The 24,989-nt window shown below is 34.4% G+C and overlaps 2 protein-coding genes across 2 annotated transcripts; both read right to left on the reverse strand.

Annotated features, from left to right (window-relative positions):
• Positions 1-671: 671 nt before the first annotated feature.
• Positions 672-1,406, reverse strand: LOC149939287 (uncharacterized). Its single transcript, XM_090179100.1, has 3 exons — positions 1,252-1,406; positions 1,127-1,185; positions 672-1,054 (listed from the first exon to the last, which is right to left on the reverse strand). The coding sequence occupies exons 1-3, from the start codon at positions 1,404-1,406 to the stop codon at positions 672-674; spliced, it is 597 nt and encodes a 198-aa protein (XP_090035226.1).
• Positions 1,407-3,689: 2,283 nt separating this feature from the next.
• LOC149939288 (uncharacterized) lies at positions 3,690-4,829 on the reverse strand. The gene is made up of 2 exons (XM_090179101.1): positions 4,626-4,829; positions 3,690-4,469 (listed from the first exon to the last, which is right to left on the reverse strand). Exons 1-2 carry the CDS (start codon positions 4,827-4,829, stop codon positions 3,690-3,692), a joined length of 984 nt encoding a protein of 327 aa, XP_090035227.1.
• Positions 4,830-24,989: the final 20,160 nt, after the last annotated feature.

A 24,989-nucleotide genomic window follows, 5' to 3' on the forward strand; every position in this document is an offset into this window, starting at 1 on the left:
AACACAGCTCCCATCAACTCGAGTCGAGATAAGGTGAGGTGAGTTTCTTCAAGGGTGCCACTCTGGACTTAGATGTAACCAATCTGGTTCAAAATTGAGCGTCTCCGATTTTATACCGAAGATGAACTACAGCTGCGTTAGCATTCTGGCTTGCGTCCGTAAAACAATGAAGTTCGATGGTTTGGACGTTCAACTCTTCAACTTCATTTAAATAGAAACAAGCAATTTTATTGTCTCTTATATCTTTTAGTTCGGAACACCATGAATCAACCTCTTCCTTTAAGTCCTTTGGAAGTAATTCGTCCCAATCTAATCCCAGTTCTCAGAGTTTCTTCTCTTATGATAAATTGCGATAGAAATCCAACTGGGTTGAAGATTTTGGCCACCGATTTAACGACCCATCGTTTGGTGTTAGAGCGGCTCTTGGCGAAATTCAATAGTTCACTCGTATCAAAATAGAACTCGTCGGTTGAACTATCCCATGCTATTCCGAGTACTTTACATTGTCCAAAGTTCGTAGCGTATTCGTCTTGACTTCCTTCTTCACATAAGCGTTGTCTCAATTCTGTAGAGTTGGTTTGCCACTTCCTGAGATCCATCCCTGCGTCACTCATCATACTTTTACATTCTTTGATCAACTTATACGCGTTGTCAACTGTGTCGGATCCAGTTTAAAGATCATCCACGTACAGGGAGTCATTTATAATTTGGCTTATCTTTGGTTTGGTTACTTGATATTTTCTCGCATGAAGTCGAATGTTTCCAGCCAATAAATATGGTCTCGATGAAACGCCGAATGCTACTCGAACATTTCTGTAAGTTTTTAGGCTGAGAGCAGTTTCTGGTTTTTGGACATCAACCCATAGAAACCTCAATGAATCCCGATCTTTTGTAGCTACTCTAATTTGAAGAAACGCCTTCGCTATGTCACCGGTTATCGCGATTTTGCGTTCAGGAAACCGTAACAGAATATCATAAAGGTCCAGATTCAAATTTGGACCGATTTCGAGACAGTTATTTCGAGATGCGGCTCCGTATGCTTGCGACGACGCGTCTTAAACAATGCGAACTTTAGTCGTCATCCTGGCTTCTTTTACTACAGCTTGATGCGGCATGTAATAAATACAATCTCCCTTCTTCATATTTGGTGTCACTTCTTCAATAATACCATTTTCTAATTGTTCCCTAATAATTGCGTTGTATTCTTTCAGAATATTTGGTTGACTTCTTAGTATATTCAGTTATATGGACGTTCGCTTAGCCGTGACTGCGTAATTATCTTGAAGTTTTGATGTGTCCATTTGGCAAGGTAATGCAACCGTGTAACGACCGTTTGCGTAGGTCGTGGTACTCTTCAATTTTTTCAGTATGTCCTCTTGCGATTCCGACTCAAGCTCGTTCTCCATTATGCCGAAAGATTCCAACTCCCATAATCTGCGAAGTTGTTCGGATAAGTCTTCTTATTGTTTGTTTTCAACGTTGACACGCATAATTGCGACAGTATTAATTCCGATATTTTGAGAGGCAACCTCAACAGGGCCTTGTAACGTCCATCCGAACGTTGTTTCCAATGCGGTTAAGAAACTTCCGATACGTTCAGATTTTACACTGACGATTGCCCAGAGAAAGTCCGCTCCGATTAATACGTCAATGGCATGCAGGTTGCCATTTTCGACATTAACTGACGTTGCGTCTGCCAAGATATATCCTCTAATTTCGAATTCTTTAGTCAGTTCGGTACCTGGCACTAAAAAGACTGAACCACAAATTTCGGGGGTTTCGTAAACTTCAATCGTGACTTTCTGATGCGGTTCCTGACGACTTTCTAACATCGTACTTTTCTTCTCTTCACTTTTACGCTACCAAAACTGTTTAGTTCTAAATGATCTTCACTTAACACTCTAAAAACCTTACACTTAAAATTGAATGCTTTACCGTTCACAAGGCCAACACTGGGGCAGCATGCTTTATCATTCAAATTTGAATATTTTTAAGGCGTTCAAAATTGAAAGTTGAAGTATTCGTTATTGAATTGTTTGTAAAATATGGCTAACATATTAAAATTTGAACGCTATAGCGTTTAAATTCGAATTCAGAGTTTCGCTTGCAAATCAGAATGGTTTACTACTCATATTTGATGGCTTTACAAAAACGCAATTAAATATTCATAATTGATCGCTATAGTTTGATTCCTTATATAACGATAATGCTAGGTCCACCAGTGGGATATAAAAAGTTTTTATAACCATTTGTAGCTTACTCGAAAACAATCTCACCTACCGTTATGTAAGCTGATTATATCCTAAAATATTATAACCTACCAGAGAATTGAGTAAAAATAGGTAATTAAATGCTGTTTCCCGTCAAGTATAATGATTCATTCTCAATTGGAAGACCGAGAAGCTATAGGTAAACTAGCCGTGAAAGGAGGATTCGTAGTGTTCAAAGTATACCAAGAAACGATATACCAAGAGTTTGCAATGCAATTTATAGTCCTGTGACCGCTATAAAATATACTTAATTTTCAATTATCGTCTAATTTGTTTTAACGTTGTTGCAATGTTCAAAAAACAACGGAGGTAAGTGTCGCCATTGTGACGCCACGAGGGATTTTTACGTTTTCCACTCGTAATGTTTCTTAATTTTTTCGGTAAAAATCTCTATTTTCGTACACAAATTTATTAAGTTTTTACCCCACCCAAAAACCCATTTTTTCCACTCTGGTCCCGTTAGATTTAGAAATAAAATTATACTGCTATAACATAATATTTTCTCTCTTTAGTCAAGTTTAAAAAATTATATGATTTCCTCATCAAATCTACTGCATCTCATTTTCTTATATTTCGAGGTGGACAAATACTACACTAAAACCGTTTCACTGAATCACTATAAAAACGCACTTGATGACTTAGGCCTAAGATGGTGCCTAGCTGATTATTATTATTATTATTAAACATATTATATTCGAATTAAATATTGGCTTGTTGAGATATTATCCATCCGGTATATTAGCGTGCAACTGTACGATTGACGACTTACTCCGTAACTGCGTTAAACTTTTCAAAAACCAATTATCATTACTTTCTTCCCAATATTTAACGGTCCGGCCGAAAACTTAACGTCCATTTCCACTCACGTCTATCTACAGGTTGACCTGACATAAATACGCTTATTATGACTACGCTTAGACCTACGATTGGCAATCGAACCACACAGCGCCCTTTATGACCTTAGAACGGGACAATGGTCTTTGCATGCGCGCGCATTGTGTATTTTCACCTCTCGATGGCCAAACTTGTTTTTTGTTCGAATTTGAATGCTTTGGTCGGGGTTGAATGGATTAAGAAAAGCAGTTGGAGAGAAAGCGATTTTGAACGCTTTTTTTTTCAATTTTGAATGTAAGCGTTCATAATTGCACAGTACAGGCATGCTCTTTTTTTAGAGTGTACGACTTCAAGACCGAGTGGTCTAGAAACACTTTCTTTGACGAAACTAACGTGGCTACCATTGTCGAGAAGACATCGCACTGGTACGCCTTCCTTTTCTCCCGTTTTACGCGCTATGGCTTTAGCGGTTTGCAGTAGTACAACGCCATTTCGACTACTCATAACCCCGGCCGACATTTGAGCTACTTCTTTCGGTTTTGTTGAATTTTGTTGCGCTGCTTGTTTCGAGTCACTTTGCGATCGTTACTTCTCTTCAGATTTACCTCCCATCTCTTCACAGAGACTTGTGTGATGGTGACGGTTACATTTCCTGCAACCTCTGGTAGGTACTCTGCAGTCTCTAGCTTGATGGTTTTCTCGCAGACACACGAAACAGCGCCTTTTGCGTACTAGGATATGCTTCTTCTCTCTCACGGTCAGTTTATCACACTCCGTTGTAGTGTGATTTGTTTGCTCACAGTAAAGGCAAGGTCTACTTTCAATACCCATAGTTAGGGCCGTTGCGCTTGAAAAATTGCGATTATATTGATTCTCTTGTTGAAAGTTTCGATTGTACGAGTGTTGCGAATTCGTAGGATGCGAAGTTCTTGATTGCGACTGTAGCTTTACTGGTTCAGTTGTTTTGCTAAGAACGGCAGCCCGTTCCCTACTCGATATCTCCTTCTGTAAGAACTTTAGTAAATCTTCTAAGTTTAAATTTTCGTCATCGTGTTGTCTACTGAAAGCTAGCGTGATATCTTCCGGTAGTCGTTGAGTAATGATTGAACATAGTAAGGTACCATACGACTGATCAATTACTCCCAAAGACTCGAGACTTCTAACTTGTACTTGACAGGTATCGTACATCTTTCTGAGGCTGAAAATATCATTTGATTTCTTCACACTTGGTAAGTTTAGCAGTACATTCATGTGTTCACTGATAATAATATCTTTGCGTCTAAACCTCTCGCGGAGTACGGCTACAGCGTTGTCGTAGTAAGCGCCTGATAGCGATAAACCTTCAACGGCTCTCAATGCTGGTCCCTTCAAATACGACAATAGATAGCTCTATTTTTCAGTCTTCGATATACCTTCGGCTTGGTAGATAATACTCTCGAGTTGTGTCCAAAATGATTGAAAATCACCGATCGTTCCGTTGAAATAATGAATTTCCAGTTACGGAAGCTTGACAGTATTTACAGTTGTAATTGCAGGTGCTCTTTCCCTTCTGTGTCGTCTACCAACGTAGTTACTATCATCGGAATCGTTATCATTGGATTCGTTTAAATTACGATCATTACGTCGATCATTTCTTCTTCTCTGATCCCAAAAAATTCTCGTCCGGATGATCACTACCTCCAAATAGTCAATGTATTCGTGAGATTCCCCTTGATCTGCTTCCATCTTGATTCTTCAATATTGGCATCTTTTCAGTTAAAACCACCACGTACCCTTGGAGTTTGTGAATGTCTGGCTCTTCGAATTCCAATTCCGCCAAGAGGTTATTCTTTATTTTCGTAGCGGCTCGCTTGCTCTTTATGACTTTCAAATCTTCCATTTTTTAACCGTCGTTGATGCGAAGACTTGTCGTGTATCGTTGATTTCTCCACTGAAGTTTTCGACTTGCTTAATTCGAATTCTACAGCTTTTCCCGGGTTTCGGCACCAAAATGTAATTCCCTACACTTCAAACAAACTCTCGCAGTACAGAATAAACTTTATAGTATCCGGAAAACAAAAACTGACAAGTTTTCTCTTCAAATTCTCAACCAACACTGAATTTAAATCTTATTTTACATTCGAGTTTCAAACCGCGTGACAATTAAAATATAGCGCGCGCTCTATCAGCACGCTCTTAAGAAAAAAAATTAAAGGTCTTTTTCACATGTTTAGGAGTATAATATTAAAATAAACAATATTTCCGAAATACGTTTTCACACCGTATCCTGTGGAAACAAAAGAAAAGCTGGTAATGGTGGACCAGATTCCCCAGGTGTGTTAGGAAACACAGTTTCAAAGCTAAAACCTAAAGATGAAGTTCTTGTGCCCGTGGGCACACTGCAAATAAAATGTACACTTTCGGAACACTAAAAAAGCACAAAAGGTGCGCAAAATTGGATCACTTTAAAAGTGCGGATCATTTTAGTGTGTGAACTTAAAGTGTGAAATAAGTGTACTTAGTGTTTTAAAGGTGATCCTAAAGTGTTACACACAAGTTCACTTTCAATTCATTTAGCGCAACAAAATTAGATCACATGTTCACTAAAGGAACACTTGGTACACCAGTGATTCTCTTCCAAATACAAATGAAGATCACTTTGAGATCATTTTAGGAAGTGATCTATATGCATATTTTTTTTGTTCTTTTTGTGACTCAAAAGCGAACGCAAAAGAGCACATATTGAACAACAAAATTAGCTCACATGTTCACTTATGGACCACATGGTACACTTTTAGATCATTATTGTACTAAATTGTTTCTCACATTCAGATTGCCTGATAAGTGTTCTTAAAGTGTATCATTTGGGTTCTTTTAGTGTTCCAAAAGAGAAAGAAAAGATGCGCTAAAAGATCATTTAGCACACTCAAATTAGTGCACTTTTCCACTTAAGGAACACATGTTACACAAGTGGATCACTTTAAAATTCAACATTTAAAAATATAAATTTAAAGTTATGTGAATAATATGAGATGTATATCTCAGTTTAAAATATAGTCTAAAATAGTTGATAAATACGACAAATGGACTTATAATGTCATACATCTTTATTACGGTATGAACAATAAGTCATAGCAAATTTTAAAACATACATTTTATATATAATTTGACGCAACAGAAAAGTGAAAGAATATTAAAGATTTACAAATGTGAGATTTTCATTTTTAACTATATAGAGATACAATATCAAACAGGAATTGAAACCTTAACCTGTAGCAACATTTGAAATCAACTGTAAATTATCACAAAATAACTGTTTACACTTGAAAGCAGTATCTTTTGGAGTATATCACTGTTTTCCGGCACATAGAGTAAAAAACCGCTTTGTAGAAAAACAATGTAGGAATTTTATACATTAAAGATTAATGAAACTTAAAATTTCAAAACAATTACTTGTCATAAATGACAAACATTTAAGGATAGAAAAATGAGTACAGAGAACTTTAAAATAGTTTAGAAATTTCATAATCAATTTTAACCGTTTTAGAAGAAAGTTTGTAATATTTGTGCGAAAGCACCCATTTTGCTAAAAGCGCCATTGGCTGTATGAATTCTTTTGGATAATTCAAATCGAGTGAATAATAAAATGCAATCAAAATGCCTAAAATGCTTCCTAGATCGAAATGTTCTTTTGGCAAAAATATTTTTTGCTCAAGACCTACAATAGCAGCTTCATTAACCATGTCTTCTTTAAACACAACTAAAGCCAATGGGGGGCCCGAAATGGCATCATTAACACTATCTCCAAAACTGTCGCCCTACAAGAAACAAAATTTGTAGATATATTTCAAAACTTTTTTTTTAAATATTTACTTCAACAGATCGGATAATTGCAACGTCTTTGGGAGTTCCAATTTTCCTTTCTAAGACTCGCCAGGCTTCAAATTTTCTTTTCTCACCCTATAAACATAGTAATTTTCAAAATTGCATAAGAAAATGGTATAATGAAAAAAGAGACCATTTCTCTTAACTCTGCTTGAAAATGTTTTACAATAATCTTTACAAATTTTTGTGTATTCTCAAAAAATTTGAGATAGAGTGGTGTGCCAACTGTCAAACGAAATTCATAGAGCCACTGAAAAAAGTTAATTGAAATTATATTAACACTAAGTAGTTTTGGTCTATCAATGCAGGTCGCTTTAATATATTTTTAACTTATAAATTCAAAAATATAAATAAAAGTGTAGCTTACTGCTTGGCACTTTCAAAGCAAGGATACTTTTCCAAAAGTTGGAGTAAACCTTCACTTCCTGCATTTTCAATCAAATCACTCCTGTTGGAATAGGTTTCGTTTAATAGTGCCTTTAACTGTCCCCAATCTTGCTTCGGCTTGCACCATTCTTTCTTCAGCTTTTGAGTTACCACAATTTCTAAATCTTCATCAAGCTTAGGGCCTTTAAAGTTTGACCTGCCAATACTTATTAAAAACGTGTATCACTTAAAACCCCAAGCCATATTGTAATGAATAAAAGAAATGATTTACTTGTTGTTTGGTTTTTCCTTGAACTACCTTCACAAACTGATGATGCGGAATCACTTGTGGTAAGAGAAACTGAGCGAGAAGCACGATTTATAAATTCCGAGTTATCTGATGAAACTTGCGAATGAGGTGATTTGGCATTAATTGTTTTTATTGGATCGACTGTCACATTTGTCATCCTACAAAATCCTTTGGGATCTTGGTTGGGACTTTTTCTTTTCCCTCTTTCTTTCCTGATACGAAGGCTTAAGCTCTTGGTTAATTCCCGCTAAAACCACCAAAAAATATGAAGATATAAATCGAACCATAAAATTTAACTTAGCTATGATTAAAGTCATATCCAGTAGCATATATTGAAATTTAGTAAAAATTTTATATTTCAAATAATTAGGTCAATTTGCACTTTACTTTGCATGAGTGGTTTTTAGTGTTACTCATCACCTATATATACAATTTCAGTTAACTAAATAGTTTATGGTATAAATACGTACCCATTCGGTGGTTCCAGCCATTTTAAGACATGGGTACTTAAGAATTTAAGACTGTCCTACAAGTGCATATGTCTTTTTATTGCAAACCGAGTCATAATTAACATAGTGCATGGCACATTCTGAAATAAAAATATGCCAATATCCCTTTGACACAAGAGATCCGTTATCTAAAGAACTCTGAACAAGGGAAGAAAACTGAGGGAGTGGCAATTTTAAATTCTGAAATAAAAAGTCGTCAATACATATAAGATCATTCAAATAAGCCAAAGCCATACCTCTACGTTAATGCCTATATTATCATAGTTTTCAGTAGAAATATCCATATTAACTTTTTCCAATAATAGAGAACTTCCTGAAATTCATTAAAAAAATCCCATTTAGTCAAAATTCTACCAAATATTGTAGGCTATCTTTTTCTAAAATACTAACTAATCAGGTTGTACATATAACTTTCGTCAAAAAAATTAAATTCTGGTGTTAAATTTTAAAATATAGCTAAAAAGAACTACTCTCATCATCAACCAGTGTGCAAGAAATCTTAACTTATGGGCCATGGGGGAATGAATTTAAACTTAATAAATAAAAAAATTGTTAGGAAAAACATATTTGCAAGGTGAATAAATTGTTAGCTAAAACTAATATCATAAATATTCCACTGGTTTATTAAAAGTCAGAAAAATAAAATTCAGATTTGTAATGGTCAAGAACTGCCACCAGGTGTTATTTATCACCTATTCAAAGTGCGCAACAGCCAAATAGTCTAATACCGGCTCTAAAAATGGTTTACTAGTCTCGAAAAATTAAAATTCTGATTTGTTAGGTCAAGAACTGCCACCAGGTTCTATTTATCACCTATTCAAAGTGCGCAACAGCCAAATAGTCTAATACCGGCTCTAAAAATGGTTTACTAGTCTCGAAAAATTAAAATTCTGATTTGTTAGGTCAAGAACTGCCACCAGGTGCTATTTATCAACTGTTCAAAGCGCGAAACAGCCAAATGGTCTAATACCAGCTCTACAAATGGTTTACTAGTCTAGAAAATTAAAATTCTGATTTGTAATGGTCAAGTACTGCCACCAGGTGCTATTTATCAACTATTCAAAGTGCGCAACAGCCAAATAGTCGAATACCGGCTCTACAAATGGTTTACTAGTCTAGAAAAATTAAAATTCTGATTTGTTAGGTCAAGAACTGCCACCAGGTTCTATTTATCACCTATTCAAAGTGCGCAACGTCCAAATAGTCTAATACCGGCTCTAAAAATGGTTTTCTAGTCTAGAAAAATTAAAATTCTGATTTGTTAGGTCAAGAACTGCCACCAGGTTCTATTTATCACCTATTCAAAGTGCGCAACAGCCAAATAGCCTAATACCGGCTCTAAAAATGGTTTACTAGTCTCGAAAAATTAAAATTCTGATTTGTTAGGTCAAGAATTGCCACCAGGTGCTATTTATCAACTCTTCAAAGCGCGAAACAGCCAAATAGTCTAATTACGACTCTATACAAGTGGTTAACATTGTCTAGAAAAATAAAAATTTGGGTTCGTTAGGTGAAGAACTGCTACCAGGTGCTTTTGTAATTACTATCGTGTTTAATATCACTTAAATCTAATTTAAGTTTGAATGTTACATCCGCCAGTTTATATCAAACTGTATTCAGTGTAGAACAAGATTAAATCTTAAGTTTAATTCAGATTTTTGAATAATTTTACTTACTAAAGTTGTTATTAGTGCTATCTAATGAATCCACTGTTTTTTCAATGGTAGTTTGATCTCTCACTTTACCTCCAGATACATCAGTATTTAAATTGATCAAATCAATCTTCTGGTTTTCTTGCCCATCCTTGACATATAATTCTGGGGAAACTAAAAATTTAAATCATGAAGTTTGTTAAACCAAAAAGTAAATAATTTTAATTAACATAACAATAAAAATATGATTAAGTTCTAGTGTATTTTTGTATGAGCTTCAAATCAAATTACATGCCAATATATTATTGTTTACATTTTAACTTTTTCTAGGTCTACATGTAATTAGCCTACCAGTAAAATATTTCACTAAAAAATGTACCTAATAAATTTCAACATAAATTATACTAATAAGTACTAACCTTTTTCATGTTTGGTTGGTGCACATAAGCAGTATACGCATTTATTATCATCTTGTGCTGATGGAGTTTGGTACTCGTTACATTCTCCTTCGCATTCGCGACAAACTCCTCTCATAACACCTCTTTTATCCAGCATATTGCTGCAACAAGTTGTGCTTATGTTTATTTCTTCATAAGTTGAAAATAATTTTTATATATTTAGGTTTCTAAACCCAAATATTTCTTTACTATGGTTTTTTGCCAGATAATACAATACTGACAATGCAATTAAGAGTTAAAAAAATCAACTAAAAATTGAACACTAAATTTAGAAAATTTAGACAATAAATAGCCCTGGGAAACAATTTTATTGAGTGTCCAGTGTCCATCTGATAACATGATTTTGTCATTTTGTTTTCTCATATCACTTCCTAACAAAATTATTAGGTTGAAATATAACATGAATATTTATTAGTGATATAGTAATTGTCCTGGCAATGCCTTAATGAAAGTGGCCAAGGATTTTCTAAATTAACAATTTCCAACAACTGTTTACCTGCATCAAACTTTACTCTAAAAGAGTTTAAAGATTTGATATACACCGAATTTGTTTTCTTGAGAACAAATATATGTCGATTTTGAACAGCTATAATTAAGTCAATGACAGCAAAATCTGGTTTGCGTTCAACTACATGTGATATGTCAACACACGTTACACATGGTCTAAACAAATATCCGTACACTTTTAACTCCTTTAAGATCCATACAGCGTCAGTTTCGCTATTCAAATTTTCTTCTAATAGGTAAGGACTTAGAAGTATTTTAATTTCAAGTTCTAATTGTGAAACTAATATTCGTTTTAAAGAAATTTTCGTTAGGTAAGCCCAATATATTATTTTGAAAAAAAAAACAATATTTCCCCATTTTCGACCTTTCAACACATTAAAACTGGCTTCGAAACGCATACACCATTGATTCCTTAATGGTCCAAAAATAATTATTTGTGTAGGAAAATGAATCAAATAGTGAAATTTAGGTTTAACAGAAATATTTGGATATTCTTGTAAGAAGCATTCATAATGAAGTTTAATAGCTTCAGCAAGTTCGGAAGCACTTTCCTTGACAGCATATGGTGAAGTAGAAAGGAAAACGATTTTTATTAACAGTATAAAATTTATAAGTTTTTTATTGTCAGGAGGTACTTTAGTTGACAATATAAATGGAAGAATTTCAAGAAGGGTTAAACATGCCGAAGCTGAAATGGAAATGCTTCCATCTCTTGAAAAAAGCTATGTAATCTATTGGAGATAGCTTATTTTTACTTCCTAAATATGTGTAATCAAATAGATCAATTTGATTGTTCAGCCACGACAAATTAAAAAACTTCTCAATATAAATAAAATTATAAAGAATCTCTTTAACTTCGATCAATACTATACCTTCTAAGAGGATATGCATTGGATCGTGAACTGCTAGATCTAAAGAAATACCTTCAATTAAGAAAAGGACTACGGTTATTAATGCCATAGTCAGTACTCCATTTTTTTCTAGCCGATGCTGTTTGAATTTCCTCTACAATTTCACACATATCAAGATGTTCATTAGTTGTTCTAACGAAATCATTTTCAGAAAAAGACTCAAATATCTTTGGTAATTCTGCAAGACATGTTCGACATTTTTTACGAGCATAAGCTACACCTTCTTTCATACCCCACAGTTGATTGGAAGCTGGAGTGTCAGCAGGTGTTCCAATTATAAAACCATGACACATTTTTCCATCGGCAAGTAAATCTATTCCCCTTTGAAGTTCATTTATCCCTTCAATAAACTCCATTAGAATGGGTTTCATACCAAATTCTCTAACATCTTTAGATTTAGCTATGGCTAATAGCTGTTTAGTATGCAATTTTGATCTAAACTGAGGAGGCACATTTGCAAGTTCCTAAGAAAATATTGTTAGTTTATGAATTTTTCGGTGCACTCCTATTGGATTTACAGTTTCTATGTCATCGACATGTAAGACAATTTGAAGACAAATGTCAGAGTGTGAAAGCATGTGGTCGTTATAAAAAGAACCATCACACCAGTCTTTCACAACATTGTCTTTGCTACAGTGATTGTTCATTACCCAAAAATTAACATCCGGTGTTTTAATAAGTGCTCTTAAATTGTCTAAAAATGGAACTGAATAACCATATGAATTTTTCTGGCTCAGTTTTCCTTTTACCTTTTTCAATTTTTTACCAAAATAAACAGTGTTAATTTCTAAGAGGTTGAAGTTATTTTTGTAAAATTTGGTTCTTTTATAATCACCTAATATATCTTTAATGAAAGAAGTAAAATCAAAAATTGAATTGTGAAGCTCATCAGATAGGTCTGTAAGTGGATTTCCCTTTAAAGTCTTACATACGTCGTCTCTCACAACACTACCAACCTCTTTCAATAAAACTTCCAACTCTGTAGCTATATGATTAAGTGTAGATTTAGTAAATCCATGTTTTGCTTCTAATCGCAGAAAGAATTGTCCCAAAGATAATGGGATTGTTTTATTAAGAGAACCATCATTTAAATCAGTTTTTTCTAAATTTAAGTGATGTGGAAGCTCATTATCATATTCGGCATCTACATTGTTATTTTGAATATTTGCTACTCTATTAGGATTTGCTACATTTCTATGCTGACGGCTACAATGCTATCTAAACCCTGCATAGCTATTGGTTTGGTATGGGCATAATTTACAAGCAACATTAAATATACCTTCATTGCGATGCATTAATAGTAAGTGGCGATTTAGGCTTTCATTTGTCATACCAGTGAAACTACACATTAGACACTTGAAGGGCAAAACATTTTCATTCCCTTCCATGTTGTATCCTTGGATTAATAATGTTGTACCTAATTTCACTTAAAACTTGAGCCGAGGCTTAAAATTACAACGATAAAATTTAATAAATTAATTATTATACACCCGAGTTTGGTTGGGTTAAGATAGATAGCAATTTATATACACGTACCTTTTTAAATTTCACGAATCGAATTACTAAAATACTTCAAGAAATATTTTTAATTTACTATAAATGCAAAACAACCAACCCACATTCAATATGACTTATCTCTGGAAAACACTATGTTACCGCCCGCGGAGAATTACGACACAGTGTTATCAGAGTACTGACCTAATCAAATGTTCTAAATAACTATATTAAAAATCATAAATTAGATAAATAATTTGAAGCTTTATTAAATATAAAACGATAATTTAATAGTAATACCAGAGAGGGTAAAGTCGCTTCGCTACTGAGAGGCGTCTCTTCCTATTCCCGCAATGTTAAAATTTCGTTACCAGTTTTTGACGCACGCGCGAATAGAAGAAATTACAAATGAAGTTCAGGATCCCACTACCAGGGTGCTACATGGTGTCGTTAGTTAAATTTTTTTAGAAGATTTTTGTTACATCCGCAATATGGCACCGATTATTTTCTTATTTCTGATACTAAAAAATTTAAATAAAATGTGAAATGTTTGTTTCATGTGAATTTATGACGCAAGTAAGTACAACTAATTTTTTTTAAATATTATATTTGAATATTGAAGTGTCAATTCTTTATAACTGCCTAAAATAATGGGAAACATAAATAGCCAAGGCCTAACAACAATAACAATAGAAATTAATATATTGAAAATGAAATAAGATCAAATAACTGAATGAAAATAAATAAGAAATAAATATATAAGATAAAGCTTCGAAGTAGTTAAAAAAAGACGAATATGAGGTATGAGTTTAGTGCTGTATCTTCATCAATTTCCTGTCCAGTCTTTTCTGTGTCTTTTTGTAATCATGATTGAGATCTTGTATAGATATGCTATACATTTTAGTATATTAATTGTCAGTAAATTTTTTAAACCACATTAAGAACCCTTCGATGTTTTTCTTTATACTTCACTAACTGTACTGGAAAATGAGTAGTGTTAATAAAATATTGTTGGCACAGCTGATGGTATTAGACTATTTTTAGTTTTAATATTCATAAAACTCGTCAGTGAAATGATTAGAGCAAAACCTATGGTTAAAGTGTAGGTATTCCGTTGTTTTATTTGTCAGTTTCTCGTTTTTTACATTATCCAACTGTGATAGGGAACTGAAATTTCAATAAGAAAGTTAAAGTAAAAATAAACCTTTGTAAAAAACGCGTATTCACCGTTCTTTTTCCCTTGGAAACTTGAAAAATGATAATCGAGAATTCTTATTTTTCGTATTAGAACAATTTACGGCGGAACACAATGGTCCAGGCATATTTAAAACATTTAAAAACTACTTAAAATGTAAATTAAAAACGAATCAATTTTTGCGTCGTACTAAACTGAATATTGAATCGCGCGCTAGGACTTCCGGATACGCTTGCAGCGCCATCAAACGTTCGGATCCTATGGGCATTTTCGACGAAAAAAATAAATACGGATTTTTGAAAGAGAGACGCCTCTCAGTAGCGAAGCGACTTTACCCTCTCTGGTAATACCTTTTCAAATTCTAGAAAACGACAAAATATTTGAAGGACTATTTTCTTCAAAACTAAACAATTGCGTAAATTTCCGAAAATACGCGCGCCGAAGTACGTCACAAGATCACTTTCAACTTTAGAAGCAGCGTTGCCCAATTCAAATTATCGTTTCAAGGACTAAAAATTATATATTTTCAGTCCAAATTATAGTACCCAAAACATTCGGCTAGCATTAAAAAATACTGAACTTATTCGGGGAAAAATTGACAGAGATGTGAACAAATTTTTCCGCTCGCTTAATTACATCTGTAATTAAAAATCTCAAGGGGGGGGGGCACTAATAGCCATCTTGAGCTATGGGTGTATTAACAAATCATCAAGTCCCACGCAAATCGTAAGAAAACTCCCCCCTGCGCCTCCTTGTATCCATGTGTTTTCGTAGCATTAACTGCGTTACCTATTTCTTCCCTCTTGAAAGGGGGCATAACGGTATAGTTTTCGTTATCAAATTGAAAAACAGAGTATGCTTAAGCTTTTTGGAGCTTTACTGATTATCTATCGAAACGAGCTTATATGTGTTGCTACGGCAATGCATCTAAAAAGGATACATATTTTATAAATCATCTGCTAAACGTTCTGCTCTGCCACTTTGGCACTATTACGAATTTTTACCGTAAGGGGGCAAAGCGATATTTTTCGGAGGATATATAAGCAGTAAAAATTTAAAATTTAGTGTGCTATTAGTGATTAGATGGTGTACCATATACTGTACAAAGTGAACTAGAAGTGTTTCAGATGTATTTGAAACTATAAAGCATTATGTTTCGAAAGTGTACAGTGATCCTTATGTGAGCCACTTACACCAAAGGAACATAACGAAATAGTAAAGAACACTTATGGCACACATTATCTCCAGTGAGATCACCTATAGTTCGCAAACAGAACACTTAAAAAGTCGATTTTGTGCTTTCAAAGTGCACCAAAGTAATCTTCTAGTGAACATTTTATTTGCAGTGCAGTTGCAGCGAAAACGGAAGTAGGACGAAAGCTGTCGCTGGTGATAATGAACCACAATTTCCACAAGTATCCTGCACCCTATTTACAAACTTAAGCGTCGAACTCGAAGTCAATTTTCAAGAAGAAATTGTGCGAGGGCCAGATGATTCCGACTCAAGTATGAAAAGGAAAGCTCAGAAGCCATCATTAAAATCTACAAAGAAAATTACGTCGAAGTCGACCATTTTTAGAGGAGTTTGGATTAAAGGCAACGAAGAATGGCTAAAAGAAACTCCCTAAAACTATTGAGGATCTATGTCGAGACGTTTATTCCTAAACGGCTATCGGAGTACAAAGAGTTTCAAGAATTTGTAAATTTTCAACCGTATTAGTTGTGAGGGTCAAACGCGTTGGCTGTCTTTGTGAGCAGTTGTATCAAGAATGCTTGAACAATGGCCGGCCCTAATCCTTTGCTTCCAATCGGCTGCTCTAGAGGATAAAATTAGCTCGAACTTAACAATTTTGAACGCCTTAAGAAATCCAATCTTCCAATTGTACTATTGCTTTCTAGATTATGCCTTGGGACAAATAAAATTAATCTATTATTTCAAAGTGAATCACCCCGAATAACGAAATTAAATATGGAACTTAAAGCGTTTTACTTAAATTTGTTGAGGAATTATTTACAAAAGAAATATATTGATGACACCCCCGTCACAAATATTGACCCCAAAAAATCTTCAAAACATTTACGTAAGTTCTAAAGCCGAAATTATTATTTCTGAAGGGAAAGTTTGTGATAATGTTTTGAATGTATTTTATGTCAGAGCCACCGAGATTTACAAAGAGTTGTGCTCACAAATCAAAGCTAGGTTTCCATTCGACGACAACATTTTAAATATAATTTCGTGTTTCGAACCTCGTATTGCTGTATCGGGGTGTGCAACTAGTCTCGCCCTTTTAGCTAAGTACTTTCCTAATATAATTAAAACAAATTAATTAGAAACCCGACACGAAGAGTGGCGATTGCTTTCGGACATAGATTCCTTAACGAAGTAGGAAAAACCAAAATTGCGTTAGACAATCAAATTTTTCTAACACTTTCACGTTTCGCCAAAGCACTCATTTCATTACCCCCCACTCAAGTGCAAACGTTTCAAGAGTGTTTTCACAATATAATCTTATAAAAAGCGACCACAGAAATTTGTTAAGCATTAAAGCTAAAATTCCCCCTGGACCCTGATGTTTCAATTCAAAATATTTGTAATTTTGTAATCTGTAATGCCAATTATTGTACCTGAAAATAATACTTGTGATAATTTCTTGTACCTGAAAATGATACTTGTGATAATTACTTGTACTTGAAAATAATACATGTGATAATTTCTTGTACCTGAAAATGATACTTGTGATAATTACTTGTACTTGAAAATAACACTTGATTGAAAACAAATCTTTAAAAATTTCACGTGAATTTTGGACATTAACTTAAAGAAATAAATTTATTTCCAGTGTCTTGCAAATTAATCATGTCAATGTTCTTATATTACCTATAATTAAATTTTTAAATTTTTGCGCTCATTTATTTGTTTTCTTGGTATATTTTTTTTAATTTCGCGCGCTTTTTATAAAACAATACACTAGATGATGCGCGCAGCTCATCATAAAATACGTAAAGTACGTTTCTAATTCCAAAAATACGTTTTTGAAAGGGGATATAATACTTTTCCGATTTAGCTCGGAACATCACTGGAGAGGGGCCCGTAATCGAGCACTTCTCGTTCGGTCGCCCAACTAAATTGACCACGAAACAGTCACCCAAAAAAAATTCTTAACTAACAAAGTTTAACTTTTCTTTAAAATTAACTAAAGTTACACATTCTACAGTTTGTGATAACCCCAATTCCATAAAAAATAAACTAAATCAAATTAAAATTGCCTTGGAGATTTTTCAGTCGGTCCGCCTAAATAAATAACTCTCCCCCTCAAACCCCCCTGAGCTGCTTCGCAACAGTGGCACTGACAATTGTGAGTGAAAACTTAGAAACACTCCTTATGGGTTAAGTTTGCAAGTTATCTCCCTGTCTGTCCATCGGTTTCCTCTTCCCATAAAAACTTGCGGATGTTTTAAACAATAGTTAGTGTGGGGACTCTAGTGGTTATCTGTGACAGGGCTAGCAACGACCCTCCGACACCGTTTCAATTTCCTGGTATCGCTGTTTAAATGGCCTCAGGGCTCTTGCAATGCAGGTTATCGACATAGTCTGCTCCAGAAAAACTAACGGGCCCTAACCAATATTTCCTATCTTCCAAATCCCGAGTATTGCCCTTGTGTAACGTTGTGTATATGGTCATCAGTCCTTTGATGACCCCAATATTTTAACGGATGAAGTTCCCTGGGTTAATTAGTCGTCGCTTCCCAAGGCCTGATTATAGAATGGTGCCATAACCGATTCGCTATTCTTTTACGAGTTAGACATAAAAACTGCAGAAATAGAAATATTGGAAAATAAATTATGTACTCACAAAATATGTTAAGAAAATGGGACAAAATCAAAGTACACCTTATTAAAAAAAATTATTTTTCGTTTAACATATATGGTTTCATACCAGCAGTCAATTTTTAAACAAACATCATTTATTTAAAAATTAGATATTTGCCGAAATGGTTGAATTTTTTTCCGTATTCTTCAAAGTGGTTTTCCAATACTTTTTTGGTTGATATTGCAGAATCAAATTATTCGCCACAATGGTTTTCGCCTTTCTAAAACCCATTCTCGTAGATATGTCGCTGAAATTCTTGTCTTATCAAGCTCTATCTGATCGTGAAAAGGCGAGGCTCCTCGCTGTGGCCACCAAAGAGACTGGTGCTTGGCTCAATGCCCTTCCATCACCCTCATAAGGAACCCATTTAAGCGATGACCCCTTTCACATTGTCGGTCTTAGAATGGCGGTCGTATCTGCGTGCCACAGACGTGTAAATGCTGCACCCAGGTCGATTCGTATGCCACGCATGGGCTTAGTTGCAAGTCATGGGCAGTTAATGACATCATCCAAGCGCATTAGTGTTTGCGGGTGTACCCTCAGTCCTTAAGGGCAACGGAAAACGGCCAGTTGGCTTGACACTGGTTGAAGGTCGGTAGATATTCAAGGTGGTAGCAATTGAAATTATCGGCTCTTTCAGTCGGGGTGGCTCGGTGCTGACTCACGCCATCGGACGCCAAATTCGTGAAGCTACCAGCGAGTCGCGATAGGTTAAATTATTAACACAAATAATCGGCGTTTTTGTTCAGCGATGTAACGCCGCTTCGATATTCACCCTTTTCCACTTTATGTTTTGAAGTTATAATAATTTTTACATTTTGTGTATATTATTATTATTATTATTATTATTATTATTATTATTATTATTATTATTATTATTATTATTATTATTATTATTATTATTATTATTATTATTATTATTATTATGGCGCTTTAAAAAATTTTTGAAAATAAAGTAGTACATAAAATAGTGCACAACAGAACCCCCCCTACCTAAGCAGTGCTTGTACTTAGGGGGGTGTTTTTAAATTCTTTAGTCAATTGCGGGTTACTAGATTCAATTAGGTATTACAAAAAAGAGAAATCAAGAAAATCAATGTTAAATCAGAACACGTATTAAAACAATATCGAGTTATTTCTTACTAGTGTTTTTAGCTGGATTTTGAATTGATGAAGCGATTTTTCAGTTTTCAATTTTAAAGGCAGCAAATTGAACCATTTTGGTCCAAGAAATTGTAAGTTCTTCGGATAATTGTAAAATTTGCTCTGGGAATTTGTACATTTTGGTTATCAAGGAACCGGGTTAAGTATATTTTTTCATCAGATTCAATAGTATTGCGATATACAAAATATGCAGTTACTACTGCTAAAATATAAAGTTGCGTTACATTTAGTACCGAGAATTCGTCTTATAATTTAACAGTTGAATAGTACCACTGTTTTTTAGGCATATTATTATCATTCGGTTTTGTAAATTAATAAGAGGGTTTAATATCATTTTAGTTGCACTGCCCCAGCAAATAATTCCATAGCTTAAAACCGAATTTACAATGGCATAATACACTGTCCTTAATGTGTTGTGATTCAGTATATTTCTCAGCTGGTACAGAGTGAACAATGAACGTCTTAATGTATTCACAATTTTTTTGATCTGAACTTCCCATTTTAAGGTACTATCAATATAAACTCCAAGGTATTTAGTACTATCTACTTTTTCAATAATATGGCATCCACAGATGTTTAATCTATTACAGTTTTTTTTAATGAATTATTAACTTTCCATCTGTGGGTTGCACACTGATCGTTATAGAAAAAGTAATGTAACATGTTTTAACAAGATTTAAACTTAAGAGATGTTCGTCTAATAGACATTTTAGATTATTGAGGCTGGTATTAGCTTTTTTATAAACACTTGACCATGTGTCACCATAATACAAATTTACCATATCATCTGCAAAGGAGACTAACTTATCGGCATCAGTAGTATTACAAATCATATTTGTGTAAATAAGAAATAACAATGGGCCAAGAACTGTGCCTTGCGGTACCCCACAGTTATAGGCCTTTTCATCACTACGTTGAATACCAAATTTAACTATGGCCTTTCTGGAGGTTAAATAGTTACTAAACCAACAAAGAGGAAGGCCTCGAATACCAATATTACACATTTTCCTTATTAAAATATTGTGGCTCACTGTATCAAAGGCTTTTGCGAAATCGATAAATATAGCCAATACTTTTTTACCAATTTTTAAATTTTTCAAAATAAAATCGTAAAATATCGTTAGAGCATCATTTGTCGATAGATTTTTTTGGAAACCAAATTGATTTTTAGAAATTACACCCAAGCTTTCGAAGTAATAAACCCACTGATCCTTCATACATTTTTCAATTAATTTAGATACATTTGAGATTATACCCAGCAAACACAAACACGTCCTATGGACATCCGATAGACGTCACACTCGGATCTTGCCTTCGTCCGTAGGACATCCCAAAATCCGGGGTTGACGTCGGTTGGACGTTAAAGGACGTCCAAATGTCCGGTTTGTCTATAGCCGTAGTACGTCCCGGGGACGAGTTTTCGGACATCCAACGGAAATTACGGCGGTCGTCCCCTGGATGTCTTTCTATAAAACCTAGAGATGTCTTTAGGCCTTTAATTTGGTTCAATCATGGCTCAATAGGGATGAAACTAGGACGTTCATTGGATATCGTATTCTGAACAAATAATTTAAAAAGCCAAACCTGATATTAAAATTTTATTCAAAACATTAAAATACAAGATAATGGAAAAAATCCAGCAACAAGTGTACAATTTGATTGTAATAACACGAACTCTGCAAGTATTAGCAGTTAACATATAAAATACAAAACTTCTATAGTTATTTAATTTTTATATAACAAAATAAATTTCGAACTAAACAATTAAAAAATTAAATAACCTTCCTTATACAAATGTAAAAAAACAATAAAATTAATTTTAAAATCAGAAGCAAAATAAATCTAAGCCATTTAATACTATTCCTTAAAAAAAAATTAAGACTATCGGATGAAAAATGTACTCTAGAAATTACTGTTTCTCGAAGCTTAATTTTAATATTTATCCAAATCTTAATTTTGGAATTACAATTTAACTATATAAAATATCACAGTAAAAAATAAAGCTTTAGGCGAACCGTTCAGTGAGAGTGATGAATAATAAACTTAAAAAGTTAAATTGAAACATGTACAGGTCCAAAATGAACTTTAAAAACAGCGAACCTTCCCTAACATTCGGAGAATTACACGCAAATCTTACTTTTGGAATTCCAAATTCAATATACAAAATATAACAAAATGAAATAAAGCTTTAGGCGAACCACTCAGTGAGAGTGATGAATAATAAACTTCAAAAGTTAAATTGAAACATGTACAGGTCCAAAATGAACTTTAAAAACAGCGAACCTTCCCTAACATTCGGAGAATTCAACGCAAATCTTACTTTTGGAATTACAATTTAACTATATAAATTATCACAGTATAAAATAAAGCTTTAGGCGAACCGTTCTGTGAGAGTAATGAATAATAAACTTAAAAAGTTAAATTGAAACATGTACAGGTCCAAAATGAACTTTAAAAACAGCGAACGTTCCCTAACATTTGGAGAATTCAACGCAAATCTTACTTTTGGAATTACAATTTAACTATATAAATTATCACAGTATAAAATAAAGCTTTAGGCGAACCGTTCAGTGAGAGTAATGAATAATAAACTTAAAAAGTTAAATTGAAACATGTACAGGTCCAAAATGAACTTTAAAAACAGCGAACCTTCCCTAACATTCGGAGAATTCAACGCAAATCTTACTTTTGGAATTCCAAATCCAATATATAAAATAAAACAAAATGAAATAAAGCTTTAGGCGAACCGTTCAGTGAGAGTAATGAATAATAAACTTAAAAAGTTAAATTGAAACATGTGCAAGTCCAAAATGAACTTTAAAAACAACGAACCTTCCCTAACATTCGGAAAATTACACGCAAATCTTACTTTTGGAATTCCAAATTCAATATACAAAATATAACAAAATGAAATAAAGCTTTAGGCGAACCACTCAGTGAGAGTGATGAATAATAAACTTAAAAAGTTAAATTGAAACATGTACAGGTCCAAAATGAACTTTAAAAACAGCGAACCTTCCCTAACATTCGGAGAATTACACGCAAATCTTACTTTTGGAATTACAATTTAACTATATAAATTATCACAGTATAAAATAAAGCTTTAGGCGAACCGTTCAGTGAGAGTAATGAATAATAAACTTAAAAAGTTAAATTGAAACATGTACAGGTCCAAAATGAACTTTAAAAACAGCGAACCTTCCCTAACATTCGGAGAATTCAACGCAAATCTTACTTTTGGAATTCCAAATTCAATATACAAAATATAACAAAATGAAATAAAGCTTTAGGCGAACCACTCATTGAGAGTGATGAATAATAAACTTAAAAAGTTAAATTGAAACATGTACAGGTCCAAAATGAACTTTAAAAACAGCGAACCTTCCCTAACATTCGGAGAATTACACGCAAATCTTACTTTTGGAATTCCAAATTCAATATACAAAATATAACAAAATGAAATAAAGCTTTAGGCGAACCGTTCAGTGAGAGTAATGAATAATAAACTTAAAAAGTTAAATTGAAACATGTACAGGTCCAAAATGAACTTTAAAAACAGCGAACCTTCCCTAACATTCGGAGAATTCAACCAGGGCCGGCTCAAGAAATTTTATACACCCGGGCAAGGGGGAGTTTTGGCGCCCCTTTTATTTTGAGACTAAATTAAACTACCCCCCTCCCCGGTAAAAAACATAACCATGTCCATGTTATAAATTTACCGTTTTCATAACAATAAATAATCCCTTTAATCACTTTCTCAATACTTTGTGTAAATAAGCAAAATACTAGTCTCAAATCCATGGGTTTAAAAAGAAACTTAGATCATGAAAATATTCTTAACCCCAAACGTACTTCAATACCTAGGGTCCCTCCTACAGGCTACCACTCCTAAAAGCATATGTAACATAATTACTCATAAGTATGCCACTAGCATTATTTCTTCACTAACGGTTTGTTTCACAGATATTGCGTCATACATACCCTTCGTAATATTTGATATCATCTTTTATGTCATATTTGACGTCATCGAATCTCAAATGCCGATAATACCGTCGCCCAAATAGCTTGGGTGGGGTGCATTTGGCCGACTCCTCATTTGACCGACTTTTCATTTGGCCGACTGCTCATATGTCCGAATGCCCATTTGGCCAACAGCTCATTTGGTCGACTTTTCGGTCGGCCAAATGAGCAGACCATATGGCCGACTACTCATTAGGCCGACTACTCATTTGGCCGACTACTCTTTTAGCTGAAATTCTGGTCGGCCAAATGAGCAGCCCGTTTGACCGACTGCTCATTTGTCCGACTACTCATTTGACCGACTGCTCGTTTGGCCAACTGCTCGTTTGGCCAACTGCTCGTTTGGCAACTGCTCGTTTGACCGACTGCTCGTTTGACCAAATGAGTCGGCCAAATGAGTAGTCGGCCAAACGAGTAGTCGGCCAAACGAGTAGTCGGCCAAACGAGTAGTCGGCCAAATGAGCAGTCGGCCAAACGAGCAGTCGGCTAAATGAGTAGTCGGCTAAATGAGTAGTCGGAAAAATGAGTAGTCGGCTAAATGAGTAGTCGGAAAAATGAGCAGTCGGTCTAATGCACTGTCCATTTGGCCGATTGCCCATTCGGCCGAATTCTCAGTCGGACAAATGTTCAGTCGGTCAAATGAGCAGTCCATTTGGCCGACTGTCCATATGACCGACTTCTCAGTCGGACAAATGTGCAGTCGGCCAAATGGACAGTCGGCGTAACGTGTATTTTGTGGTCGGCCAAATGAGAAGTCGGCCAAACGAAACTCTCCCAATAGCTTTACGTCTGATAAACCGACGGCCATTATTTTAGTAAACAAACCGGTTTGAACAACCAAGGCTTGGGAGCTAAAATATAGTGTCAAGTTCTGCTAATGTAATTATTTTGCCAATTTATTAAGTTCTCGGAGACTCACGTTCTAAAATATATTTGCATTGTCAAATAAAAGAAGCAGGTTTATTGGAAAAAATAGTTGAAATTCAGGTTGATCTTTTCTGGCGCATCTATAAGGTTGGAGTCTTTGCAGATTCTTTTGAGCCTAGGCCTAACTCTTCTAGGCTTGGTATGGGATTTAATAACGCTGGTGGAATATCCCACTTCGACTACTTATTTCATTTTCCTAAAGTGATCTCTGAACCGAACCGTATTGGTCATTTTCCTTTTATTTTTCTAAACTACTCAGTATTTAACTTCATCCGCACAAACCGAGCGAGTTTATAAATTTCAATAAAGCTACATTGGGCTGACTAAAATTCCGACGCAAAAAATTCCTTCTCAATTTAGAGGTTTTCCATTGGCTTAAATAAATATGTTAGTAGCCAATAATGTGATTCCCAAAATTACTAGGATGGATAAAAAGGTTAAAATCTAACGTAGTCCACCTTTTTACTGGTTCGTGGTGAAACAAACCGTTAGTGAAGATTTTTGAATAGAATAAAGGTACAGTGGCATACTACTGAGCAATTATGTTACATATGCTTAAAGGTACGTCTCTAAAATATTAATATGAAGACAGGATATAAGCCAAATCCTCTTAAACCAAAGAATAACAAACTTTGT

The sequence above is a fragment of the Leiobunum rupestre genome, chromosome 6 (genome assembly GCF_980474605.1).
Source record: "Leiobunum rupestre chromosome 6, qqLeiRupe1.1.hap1, whole genome shotgun sequence".
Taxonomy (NCBI): domain Eukaryota; kingdom Metazoa; phylum Arthropoda; class Arachnida; order Opiliones; family Sclerosomatidae; genus Leiobunum; species Leiobunum rupestre.

What these genes read in the sequence shown, in the direction of transcription:
- LOC149939288 (XM_090179101.1), bottom strand. Translation starts at nt 4,829, where the DNA reads ATGGAAGCAGATCAAGGGGAATCTCACGAATACATTGACTATTTGGAG. An exon ending in GAGCACCTGCAATTACAACT is followed by an intron (nt 4,470 to 4,625) that starts GTAAATACTGTC and finishes TCGTATTTGAAG; the next exon opens with GGACCAGCATTGAGAGCCGT.
- LOC149939287 (XM_090179100.1), bottom strand. Translation starts at nt 1,406, where the DNA reads ATGGAGAACGAGCTTGAGTCGGAATCGCAAGAGGACATACTGAAAAAA. An exon ending in GCAGTCACGGCTAAGCGAAC is followed by an intron (nt 1,186 to 1,251) that starts GTCCATATAACT and finishes CGCAATTATTAG; the next exon opens with GGAACAATTAGAAAATGGTA. An exon ending in AAATATGAAGAAGGGAGATT is followed by an intron (nt 1,055 to 1,126) that starts GTATTTATTACA and finishes GCATTGTTTAAG; the next exon opens with ACGCGTCGTCGCAAGCATAC.